This window comes from Terrapene carolina, unplaced genomic scaffold (genome assembly GCF_002925995.2).
Source record: "Terrapene carolina triunguis isolate 2854851 unplaced genomic scaffold, T_m_triunguis-2.0 Scaffold552, whole genome shotgun sequence".
Classification (NCBI taxonomy): Eukaryota; Metazoa; Chordata; order Testudines; family Emydidae; genus Terrapene; species Terrapene triunguis.
Genome location: NW_020664903.1, coordinates 1,063,407 through 1,076,153, shown reverse-complemented (window position 1 = coordinate 1,076,153; position 12,747 = coordinate 1,063,407). Strand labels below are relative to the sequence as shown.

The following is a 12,747-nucleotide window of genomic DNA, read 5'->3' as shown; positions in this document are numbered from 1 at the left end:
GCCCCCCTCCAGGTGCCGCCCCAAGCACCAGCTTGGTGGGCTGGTGCCTGGAGCCGGCCCTGCCATTATTCAATATTTGTTCCCAATGTAGGTACTTATAGACAGTAATCAAGTCTCCCCTTAACTGTCTCTTTGTTGAACTAAATAGATTGAGCTCTTTGAGTCTCTCGCTATAAGGCAGGTTTTCTAATCCTTTCATCATTCTTGTGGCTCTTCTCTGACCCCTCTCCAATTTATCAACAGCTTCTTGAATTGTGGGCACCAGAACTGGACACAGGATTCCAGCAATGGTCGCACTAGTGCCAAATACAGAGGTCAAGTAATCTCTTTACTCCTACATCAGATTCCCCTATGAATGCATCCAAGGATTACATTAGCTCTTTTGGCCACAGCATCTCACTGGGAGCTTCTGTTCAACTGATTATCCACCACGATCCCCAAATCTTTTTCAGAGTCACTGCTTCCCAGGATAGAATCCGTCATCCTGAAAGTAGGACCTACAGTCTTTGCTCCTAGATGTACACAGTTACATTTTGCTGTATTAAAACACAGATTGTTTGCTTATGCCCAGTTTACCAAGTGTTCCAGATCACTGTGTGTCCGTAACCTGTGATCTTCATTATTTACCACTCTGCCAAGTTTTGTGCCCTCTGCAGACTTTATCAGTGATGGTTTTATGTTTTCTCTGCAATCGCTGATAAAAATGTTAACTAGCGTAGGGCCAAGAATAGGTCCCCACTAGAAACACATCTACTCAATAATTCCTCATTTGCAATTGAGGCCATTTAATATGTGCCATGTTAATTTTATATCATTCTAGTTTTGTTAATCAAAATGTCATGCGGTACCAAGTCAAATGCCTTACAGAAGTCTAAGTATAGTACATGATATGTCTTTTGATGAGATTACCAGTTAGTTGGACAGGATTTATTTTCCATAAACCCATGTTGACTGGCATTAATTCTAATACATAACTCCCACTGAAAGGGGGCCTCCATGGGGGAGCAGGTAGAGGCTTGTGCCCTGGGGCAGAGCCTGGCCTTGTCACTGGCCCCTCACTCCCATCTCCTCCAGAAATCAATGGGAGTTAGGTGCCTAAATACCTTTAAAAATCTGGGCCTGAGCGATTTGCCCGAGGGATGTGTGGCAAAGCAGTATTCTGAATGCCCTACTTACTGGGCCTTCCTTCCTTCCCCTCCGGAAAGCCACTTGTGGGCAGGGACATACCATTCATTTCTATGGTTGAATGTTGCCTTCTCACCCACACAAGTGGGGCCAGCTCCACTCTCCTCCCAGGATGTGAGTTAACAGGGGTCATAGTCATTTCCCACTGTAGCTGCCTTTCCCGCAGTGACCACCAGGGCGAAGACAGCCTTTGTACATTCCTACCCTGCACCCTGGGGAAAGCAAGAATGTAATCAGATGGACAGTGATTAATATGGGAAAGGTGGCTGCTCAGTGACACTGCACCTGCCATTCTGCACAGCAGCTGGCGCTGAGGAAGGATCCACGGTCCATTTTTGTTTCATCACACTGACCTAGTCTGAGGTCGTGTTCATGTGTTTGTCACAAGTACCCGGCCAGGGGTTGGCTACTTGATAACTGTTCTGAAGCTGTTTTGAATGCGTAGATCTCATTCATGCCTCTTTCCAATGCATTGTTCACATATAGTGCATGGGGCAGTCATAGTTGCATTATGTACTTGAGCTGGATCCAAACATCCCCAAGACCCAAAAGCGGAGTTTGCGCATGCTCCTTTCTCAGTATTCAGCCTAATCCGACCCCCCCAGATCTCAGAATGCCAGGAACATCTGGAAAACTTGGATCCCACCTCTATGATACATTAAACACTTCCCTGACTAGCTGGAGCTTCTTAGGGAGCTAAGTTCGCCAACCCTTCAGGATTGGCCTGGAGTCTCCAGGAATTAAAGATCATGTCATGTGATCAAATCTCCAGGAATACATCCGACCAAAATTGGCAACCCTATTGGGAGCCCAGCCTCCTGGTCCCAGTATTTCTCCCCTTTCCCCCCTCCCCCCGGGAGTACAAGATGTTCTTTCAGGTCCTAAGCCCACATCTTCAATGGTATTCAAGCTCCTAACTTCATTGAAATCAATGGAAGTTAGGGGCCAATGACTATTCAGGAGCTGGGTTTAAAGCACTTACTTCAAGAGTGTGAGTAGTCCCCATGACTCCAATAGGACAGTTACATGCTTAAAAGTGAGCCTGCACTTGAGCTCTGCTGAATTGGAGCGTCAATCTTTTGGTGTTTAAGTACCGAAGAAGGCAGGGTAGTAGAAGGAGACTAATGCAATGAAAACACGCTCCCTATCTGATTGAATATACCATCCTGTGCTGTGCAGATCAGGCAGTGGGAAAAGTGACAAATTCTCAGGACAAAGTCTGATCTGGCATAACTCCGTGGAAGTCCATTGAGTTTGGATTTACGTCGGTGTAAGAGATCAAAAAGAGATGTGGACAAATTGGAGAGAGTCCAGCAGAGGACAACGAAAATGATTAGGGGTCTGGGGAACATGACTTCTGAGGAGAGGCTGAGGGAACTGGGGTTATTTAGTCTGCAGAAGAGAAGAGTGAGGGGGGATTTGATAGCAACCTTCAACTACCTGAAGGGGGGTTCCAAAGAGGTTGGAGCTAGGCTGTTCTCAATGGTGGCAGATGAGAGAACAAGGAGCAATGGTCTCAAGTTGCAGTGGGGGAGGTCTAGGTTGGATATTAGGAAACACTATTTCACTAGGAGGGTGGTGAAGCACTGGAATGGGTTACCTAGGGAGGTGGTGGAATCTCCATCCTTAGAGGTTTTTAAGGCCTGGCTTGACAAAGCCCTAGCTGGGATGATTTAGTTGGTGTTGGTCTTGCTTTGAGCAGGGGGTTGGACTTGATGACCTCCTGAGGTCCCTTCCAACCCTAATCTTCTATGATCAGGATCTGGCCCGTCTGTGGATAATCCCACCTTTCCCATGGCAATAACACTACCCTGCTGAGGAGAAAAAAAGCCTCAAAGATCACAGGGCTGGATTCTGATCTTATTTCCACCAGTGTCAATGTGGCTCTGCTCACTTCAGTGGAGTTACTCTAGCTTACACCAGCATAGATGGGAACAGAATCTGTCCCATGGTGGGTTCCCTCAGCATCCGGTCCCAAATATGCATGGAGTGTCAAGTGTATTCTGTGGCAATGAGGGGTCTGGAGTGATTTCGGAGTGTGCTGTATTGATGACCTAGGAAGGACTATGTTTCTTAAACATCCTGTTAAGGAAATATGCGAGCTTTATGTTAAAGTGAAGGCTCTTTTCTAAAAGAATCGTACTCCCATTATGCTGTTAGTCATTTTGGTCAGTTTATTAACTAGGATCATATAAGCAGGGGCCTTGATAGCTTTGGTCTCCTGCAGGATCTGTTCCCTTGTTGCATTTCCTGACTACAATCAATAGCAACTTCTTTTCTCAAATCTCATATGGGCTCCCTGCACCTAACTAGCTAGGTAAGGGCCCCAGGAGATTGCCAGCTATTTACCAGCTCCACTCAGCCTGATGTGAACTCGGGGGCAGCTGGGATCTGAGCCCAGGCAGTGGGATGATGCAGGGAGTTGTCAGTAGAAACATAGCCCTAGAGGGGCATGTACAATCCTGGGGTCCATGCAGGCTCATGGCTGGAGTGGTACCCTATCTGGCCCCAGGCATTCTTAGCCAAGGTAAGGGTTCTCATGTGGCCAGCCCTAAGGGAGCGCCGTGAGGGGTGATGGTACTCTGTAGCATGGGATCGCAACCTGGGGGCTGCAAACGGCTATCAGCTACCTCATCTTTCTTCATGGCTAGTTGGGACTGAGGTCCCCAAACTAGTTGTAGCAATATGGGGGTCACAGTATTCTTGCCAGCAAGCTAAAGAAGTATGGGCTGGATGAATGGACTATAAGGTGGATAGAAAGCTGGCTAGATCATCGGGCTTAACGGGTAGTGATCAATGGCTCCATGTCCAGTTGGCAGCCGGTATCAAGCGGAGTGCCCAGGGGTTGGTCCTGGGGCCAGTTTTGTTCAATATCTTCATTAATGATCTGGAGGATGGTGTGGACTGGACCCTCAGCAAGTTTGCAGATGACACTAAACTGGGAGGAGTGGTAGATACGCTGGAGGGTAGGGATAGGATACAGAGGGACCTAGCCAAATTGGAGGATTGGGCCAAAAGAAATCTGAGGTTGAACAAGGACAAGTGCAGAGTCCTTAGGAAGGAAGAATCCCATGCACTGCTACAGACTGGGGCCGAGTGGCTAGGCAGCAGTTCTGCAGAAAAGGACCTAGGGGTTATCGTGAATGAGAAGCTGGATATGAGTCAACAGTGTGCCCTTGTTGCCAAGAAGGCTAACAGCATTTTGGGCTGTAGAAGTAGGAGCATTGCTAGCAGATTGAGGGACATGATCATTCCCCCTCTATTCACCATTGGTGAGGCCTCATCTGGAGTATTGCATCCAGTTTTGGGCCCCACACTACAAGAAGGATGTGGAAAAATTGGAAAGAGTCCAGCAGAGGGCAACAAAAATGATTAGGGGACTGGAGCACATGACTTATGAGGAGAGGCTGAGGGAACTGGGATTTGTAGTCTGCAGAAGAGAAGAATGAGGGGGGATTTGATAGCTGCTTTCAACTACCTGAAGGGGGAGTTCCAAAGAGGATGGATCTAGACCAGGGGTCGGCAACCTTTCAGAAGTGGTGTGCCAAGTCTTCATTTATTCACTTTAATTTAAGGTTTCGCGTGCCGGTAATACATTTTAACATTTTTTTAGAAGGTCTCTCTCTATAAGTCTATAAATAATATAACTAAACTACTGTTGTATGTAAAGTAAACAAGGTTTTCAAAATGTTTAAGAAGCTTCATTTAAAATTAAATTAAAATGCTGATCTTAAGCCGCCGGCCTGCTCAGCCCCTGCCAGTCTGGGGTTCCGTTCCGCTAGGCCAGCAGCAGGCTGAGCGGGGCCTGTGGCTGGAATCCCGGCTGGCAAGGGACTGGCAGCCAGAACCCCAGGTTGGCAGCGGGCTGAGTGGGGCCGGCGGCTGGGACCCCAGCTGGCAAGGGGCCGGCAGCCAGAACCCCAGGCCGGCAGCCAGAACCCCAGACCGGCAGCGGGCTGAGTGGGGCCGGGACCCCAGACCGGTGGTGGGCTGAGCAGGGCCGGCACCCCAGACCAGCAGCGGGCTGAGCAGCTCAGCCCGCTGCCGGTCTGGGGTTCCATCCACTGGCACCTGCCAGCCAGAGTCCCGGCTGCTGGCCCCGCTTAGCCCGATGCCGGCCTGGTGCTCAGGATGGGGGGTGGGGATGTGGGGGGTGCAAGAGTCAGGGCATGGGATGTGGGGGGGCTGGGTATGTGTGGAGGGTGCAGGAGTCAGGGATAGGGTCATGGGGGGGATGCAGGGAGCTGGGGTGCAAGGGGGATGCAGGGGTCAGGGCAGAGGGCTGCGGGGGTGGGCTGGGATCAGGGGGGTGCTCCCTGCCCCCTGAGTGGCTCACGGCAGGGGGCTGGAGGGATACGCCCCGCTCCTACCCCCCTGCCTCTTCTCCGTCTCCTTACTGGTCTGAGCAGTGAGGGCGCTGGGGCTGCTCTTCTCCCCTCCCTCGCAAGGGCCATCGGCGGCAGGGAGGGAGAGGAGGCGGGGCTCCACGCAGCATGCTGGGGGAAGAGGCGGGGGAGGGGGAAGCTTGGCTGCCGGCGGAGCCTGCCGTACAGCAGCAGCTGGCAGGACCAAGCTTGCTTCTGCCCCCTGCCCCCGCCGGAGAGAACGGTAGGCGGGGGGCAGAGAAGAGCGGGCTGGGTCGGGCAGGATTTTTAAAGGCACGCTGCTGCCTGCCGGGGTCCGGCTCAGCCCGTTGCCGGGGTTCGACAGCGGGCTGAGCGGGACCCCGGCAGGCAGCAGCGTGCCATTAAAAATCGGCTCGCGTGCCGTCTTTGGCACGCGTGCCATAGGTTGCCGACCCCTGATCTAGACTGTTCTCAGTGGTACCAAATGACAGAACAAGGAGTAATGGTCTCAGGTTGCAGTTGGGGAGGTCGAGGTTGGATATTAGGAAAAACTTTTTCACTAGGAGGGTGGTGAAGCACTGGAATGGGTTACCTAGGGAGGTGGTGGAATCTCCATCCTTAAAGGTTTTTAAGGTCCAGCTTGACAAAGCCCTGGCTGGGATGATTTAGTTGAGGATTGGTCCTGCTTTAAGCAGGGGGTTGGACTAGATGACCTCCTGAGGTACCTTCCAACCCTGATATTCTATGAAAAGGTTAAAAACCACTGCTCTTCTGAGTGCCAGCCAGGGTGAGGCTCATCCAGTGCCCAGGGATGCTCAGCTGGGGGTGGGACTCTAACTGCAGAGTGATTGTACTGTACCCAGCCTCCGGGGTGCCCATCCTGGGTGATGTCAGCCCTTCATTTAGCCTAAGCCTTCTCCCTCTGACTCACCCAAACTACCATATGTTCTGTCTGGGCGGCTTCAGTGTTACCCAGGCTTTAGAAAGCTGAATGAATCATCCTTTCAAAGCATCCCTGTCTCTGGATCCACACGGCACACGGATCTCCTTCTGTCTCTATTTATTTATTATTTATTTTATTTAAGTCCCTGAGCAGGAAGTGCTGAGAGGAGAAAACGTACCATGGTGTGTTTAATGCCTGTGTCCTTTAAACGCAGAGAGCTGCAAAGATGTCCTCTCTTCTAATTATCCCCAAGCCGAGGTCATCACCTTCTCTTAAAGCTTTGGTCATGCGCTGGCAGGCAGAGAGAACAAAAGATGAGTTAGTGGGGCCATGTTTGCCTGCTCTCAGCCGCACGGGCAAAGATCTTTTTGCTGTGAAAGACTCTGAAAATCCTTGTTTTTGCAGGACTGTCGAATCCCCTCTGACTCCCTTGGAAGCTGGGATTTGCTCAGACCATTTGCCAGGTCTAAATGTACCCAGGGCAGGCGAGGGAAGAGGGGGACGAGACCGGATTCTCCCGCCGCGCTGTAACCTTGCTTGTTGTGCATGTGTCGTACGACCGTCTGTCTGATGTGTACCACGGTCCTCGCCCCGCCCTGCCCCCACTGACGACGCCATTAACGACTCCCGTGCTGTCTGACTGTTCCAATGAACCCTACTCGCTCCCCGTCACTTGTTGACTGACCCGTTGGCCGGCGTGATTGCTGTCGTTCTGCTGTAGTAACTTAGACGGCGCCCGGATCTCGCTGCAGACGACCATCGCTGGGCATCAGCTGCTCATCACAGACGCCCTGTTGCAGGCACCATCTGTGCTCTCACCGTGTTCATCCGCCGAGCGGTAGCTGTGGACTATTTTTTTTTAATTATTATTTTTAGACTCTGTGACGTTTGCTCCAGCCTCCTCCAATGTACAGATTCCTTCTCTAAAAGAGGCTGCTCCTGGGATTGGTTTGGGACCCATTGGACAATGGCTCCTGAGGTGCATGGGGGTGGGGTGGAGAAGCCTCCAAGAAGTCCAAGTTGCAATACTAGAGTAGCCAATGACTGCGTGCAATAGCAGAGATCAGGTGGACCGGCTGGCCTGATATGGCTAGCTTCTTTCTAATGCTGTTACATATCTCTGTGACCAAGGCAATACTAATCCCATTACCTTATATGCTGTACACACGCCTCTTCCTGTCAAGCAGTACTAGAGTTCTAATAAAGAGATCTGGGAGCTGAAATTTGGTTCTTGTACGTGTCACTACCTCTGCATTTCCTTTGCGCAAGCTCGCTGAATCATCTGGTTATTGGCCAAACCCACTGCACCTATAAACTGCAGCCAAGACTCTGTATAACCCTGCAACACCCTGGGCCTCTATTCTACAGTACAGGCCCCCACGTTCTGTGTCCAGGTCCCTGGACTCTGTGACAGGGTCACTGGATTCTGCCTCAGGACACCTGGGTTCCACAGTGCTCTCGGTGCAGCAGACTGGAAATTCCATGGCAGCTTCATTTAAATGATTCCTGGTTTTATGTGTTCTTTGTTTTTAATATGAATGTCCCTACTTGACAGCACGAGATTGTAGAAGAACACATACTGGCTCTTTCTGTAAAGATGATTAGCAGGGAAATAGTTAGTAATGTTGACCTTTTAAATGCCATCTTTAGGTTTCAGAGTTAACAACCTCTTGCAAGGAATGGAATTGTTCACACCTCACTGAGCTGTTGTCAGGCTGCCTGCAGATTCAGGAAGACAGCACTATATCACGAGTGATGTGGAGAAAGTAGATAAGAAAAAGTTATTTACTTATTCCCATAATACAAGAACTAGGAGCCACCAAATGAAATTAATGGGCAGCAGGTTTAAAACAAATAAAAGGAAGTTCTTCTTCACACAGCGCACAGTCAACTTGTGGAACTCCTTGCTTGAGGAAGTTGTGAAGGCTAGGACTATAACAGCATTTAAAAGAGAACTGGATACATTCATGGAGGTTAAGTCCATTAATGGCTATTAGCCAGGATGGGTAAGGAATGGTGTCCCTAGCCTCTGTTTGTCAGAGGGTGGAGATGGATGGCAGGAGCGAGATCACTTGATCATTGCCTGTTAGGTTCACTCCTTCTGGGGCACCTGGCATTGGCCACTGTCGGTAGACAGGATACTGGGCTAGATGGACCTTTTGGTCTGACCCAGTACGGCCGTTCTTATGTTCTTATATTGTTTTACATTAGGTTCATATTTTCAATTTTTTTTTTTTTTTGCAGTCATAAGGCCTAGAAATATAGAATCAGATCCTCAGCTGATGTTAACTGATGTAGCTCCACTTGAGTCAAAGGAGTTGCACTGATTTGCACCAGGTGAGGATCTAGCCCCTAATAGTTTTAAATGACAGTTTAGGTTCTCCAGCACAGGACGGGGATTGAGCAGCAAATGGCATGGAATGGCAGTGTACATGGGGGCCCTGATTGCACTGCCTAGTGTTCCAGGTCACTGTTGCAATTAGCTTGTGGACATTAATTTACGCTCACAAGAAACACATGTTGGGAATGACTCTGGAGAGGATGTACACAGGCGGAGGCTGGTTTTTGTGAATGATGGTGAAATGCGATGATCAGAAACAGAACTAGAGGGTTTCAGCCCCTGGGAATGTATCACTGGGAAAGGCCTTCCATAACACTGGAAAGAAAGCAGTGTCAAATCCTGAGTGATCAGTGGTTTTGTGGCTGATGACCAAGCATCAATTAAAGATAAAACCTTTCTCCGAGACATTTAGAGAAACTATATATTTCCCACTCAGATGAGATAAAGCCATTTGCAAGCCAGATTGGCTGAAAGCTGCACCACTGGCTTCATAATTATATTAAACTCCATGGCCCGGTTCCAAAATGCCGCTGTTTTGCTCTCAGAAGATCAATGCTGAGCAAGTGGCTTCATTGTCTGGGTCTGAAAGCAGCTCAGAGTCACTGCGTAAATGGGCCCGAGCACCTCGGTGATGCAGGACCACAGTGGCACTTGCTGATTGACCATGCTGAGGGATGAGTCCGCGCCTGGGCTCCATAGCCCAGAGTTCAACTTCTCAAGCCAGAATGACTCTCTTGCAGCAGCCCCAGGGTGGTAGAATAGGGATCACAGAAAGGTCAAGCAAGGCAAGCACGGGTGGAGATGTCAAAGATAGATGAGTATTTGCTGCAAACTATCTAGGTCAATGCAGGGCTGGGCCATGTATGAGCAGGTGCTCAGCAAGCAATATGAACAGCTCAGAGACTGCAAGGGGCCTTGGCAAGTGTGGAACAGAAAGAAGCAACTGGGGCAATGCTGCAGGCAGAAGGAGAAGATTAGGGACCTTCCCCTCCCAGCCGTTCTAGGTCTCCTTTAGAGGGCAGTGGTGCTATGTCCCTTATCCAATTTGGCACCACTAGGGGGCACTGTCACTAGCTCAAAACCAGGCTGTTACTCTGCCATCGAAACTTTCATCAACAAACCGATTATTGGAATCTTGTTGAAACTTCAACGAGAAAATGAGATGAAACTTGTGGAGGAATTCCTGTTTTTTTCTCATTGGAATTCAAAGCTTTTGATTAAAATTTTTGTCCAAAAACAATTAATTTGGGGGCAAATGTTAACCAGCTCGAATTATCAGCTTGTTAACACACTCAGCCCCAGATCTGGCATGCATCTGCTCGGGAATTCCAAAATAACTCAATTTCTAACTAGACATGTAACCCCAGGGCTGAACACACCCAAACACTGAGGAAGTTCTGATCTGGGTCAGGAATTTTCCGCTGGTTCCTGTCTCTCCCAATAGATAGATCCAAACCTTTCTCTTCCCCATCAGCTGATGGCTAAGCTCCCCACCCCCTGCCCCCTTTCTATGTGATACAATCGTGCCCTATGGCTGAGCTCTGCTGGCTTTTGCTGCTTCCTCCAGCACTGTTAATCAATTACGCGATCATTTGGGGCCTGATCCAACTCCCTTTGGAATCCAATGGGTAATGGTAGATCTGTCCCTTGTGATACCTGCAGGGAGAAGGATAGGTAGCAGCAGAAGACATGGAGCGAGCATGAGACAGCAGATGCTACCCAGGGCTTCTATGCCTCTGCAAAGTGGGCTCCATTCTGGTGCAAGGTAGGAGCCGTATGGCCGGGGAAGATGGCTTCAAAGGATGTTCCTAAGTCATGCAAGAGTGGGTTATATCTCCTGAGCATTTTAGTTGCTCCCGATTGCAGCCATCTCCTTCTGACACCACACCGTTGCTCCAAAACATCCTTTTGTCCCTCCTGCTGCAGCATGCGTCCTGCTCCTAATCTCTCTTGTGGCAGATCATAGAATATCAGGGTTGGAAGGGACCTCAGAAGGTCATCTAGTCCAACCCCCTGCTCAAAGCAGGACCAATCCCCCAGACAGATTTTTGCCCCAGATCCCTAAATGGCCCCCTCAAAGATTGAACTTACAACCCTGGGTTTAGCAGGCCAATGCTCAAACCACTGAGCTATTCCTCCCCCTTAAAGATAGCTTTAAGGTGCCAATCACCTTATGATCCCAGCTAGCCACACCATAAAGCTGTTCAAGTGGCAGGCAGACATGCCAGAGCTGGGAGGTGGCAGGAGACTGGCCATTTGTAGAACGGATGCAGAAAAAACAGTTGGGTTGTGGTGGGTTTTTTTGTTTGTTTGTTTGTTGCAGCATCTTGGCCAGAATGGGAAATGCTGAGGTCACTTGTGTGGGTTCAGAACCTCCCTGTTGTACCTGGTGCCCTGCCAGAGTGGGACGCCTCTCCATGCACATGCTCAAGAACACAACACATGTTCACACAGAGAGGCGCACCCTTGCGATTGGAAAAGCATTTGGGAAACATGGCTGCTAAAATACGGAGGGGTCCCTACATGACTGAAATAGCCATATAGAAAGTAGCCCAGCAGACATGTATGCAGATGTTCAGGCTGAGAGCCAGACCGAACCATTCAGCGTTAAACAGTGAAGAGAGGAGTGAGGGGGGCAGCCTAGCTACAGAAGACCAAATGGGTTGATTGCCGAGTAAAATGGCACATCCTGAAAAGGGAAGCGGAGCAGTAGAGACGCAGCATAGCTGATGAGAGATTGAATCAGAAGAAAAGGACTAAAGGAGTGGGCCAGAGAGCAACTGTTGACGTAGCCTGGAGACAAAAAGGAAATAGAAGAAAACTAGAAATCCTTTTTCTTTTCTTCCCCTCGTCTCCTTTCTCTCTGTGGCTTCACACATCTGGAAAGTAAACCTACCGATGGGAAAGCCCCTCTCTTGCAACTCCTTTCTGCTTCCATCTCAATCAAAAGCAGCCTATGGCTGGGAATCAGGCATCCAACTTTGGTTTTGGGTGCCTAATACCCTTTGGACTGGTCTGCAACACTGAGACTGGATGGGAGCTGAGCTTTGAATTGCCATAGAGCAGAGGTGGGCAAACTACGGCCCACGGGACCCAGACCCTCCCCTGCTGTCCCCCCTCCCCTGCAGCCTCAGCTCGCCGTGCCGCCAGTGCTCTGGGCGGCAGGGCTGCGAGCTCCTGCCAGGCAGCGGGGCTGCCGGTCCTAGTGCTCTGAGCGGCATGGTAAGGGGACAGGGAGCGGGGGTGTTGGATGGGTCAGGGGTTCTGAGGGGGGCAGTCAGGGGGCAGAAAGTGGGAGGGGGCGGATAGGGGGCAGGGGCCAGGCTGTTTGGGGAGGCACAGTCTTCCCTTCCCGGCCCACCATACAGTTTCGGAACCCCGATGTGGCCTACCCTGCCATAGAGCCTTTAAGATGTATGCAGAGGTTCCTGCCCCAGACAGGGCCATGGCTGCTGCACCAAATGGCTTCTTTGGTTCCAGGAGTTAAAGCCAGGTGAACCAGGTGCAGTCTTTCCAGTGGCTGGTACCAGGGAGTTGTGTATGCAGCAGTTGCAGTAGCAGACTCCAGGTAAGATACCTGCTATTGTTCAAACAGCAGAAGGTGCCACAAATTTCTAACCTGGGCTCTTGCTGCGATCCAGTAAGTTCATCCTCCATAACAGATGTGCTCCCTGCACTCGGTCTAGGCAGAGGAGTATGAACTAGAGAGGTGCAGTGGAGATAGAAGTGGGATCCCTACCAAGTAGGGCTTCTTGATCCTGAGACAGCAGTGTGGATCTCCAGTTTCAGTAAGGTGGGAATCTACTGGATGTGGCCTCTGCTTTTCCCGAAGGCTTTATACATGCTTATCCAGCTGGAAGCAAACAAACCCCTCTGAAGCGATTAGCTGTGTCTGTGCCTTAATGAGGAAGGGCTGTGATTCTGGTGTAAAA

At 50.1% G+C, this 12,747-nt stretch overlaps 1 protein-coding gene across 1 annotated transcript in view; it reads left to right on the top strand.

The window, feature by feature from the left end:
* The window catches only part of KCNC4 (potassium voltage-gated channel subfamily C member 4), a 54,061-nt gene extending 47,099 nt beyond the window's left edge, over positions 1-6,962 (top strand). Inside the window, exon 4 of the mRNA XM_024212218.2 lies at positions 6,880-6,962. Coding sequence (XP_024067986.1) covers positions 6,880-6,899 — 20 coding nt within the window. The 3' untranslated portion in view covers positions 6,900-6,962. The remainder of the gene's footprint in view (positions 1-6,879) is intronic.
* The last annotated feature ends 5,785 nt before the right edge of the window (positions 6,963-12,747 follow it).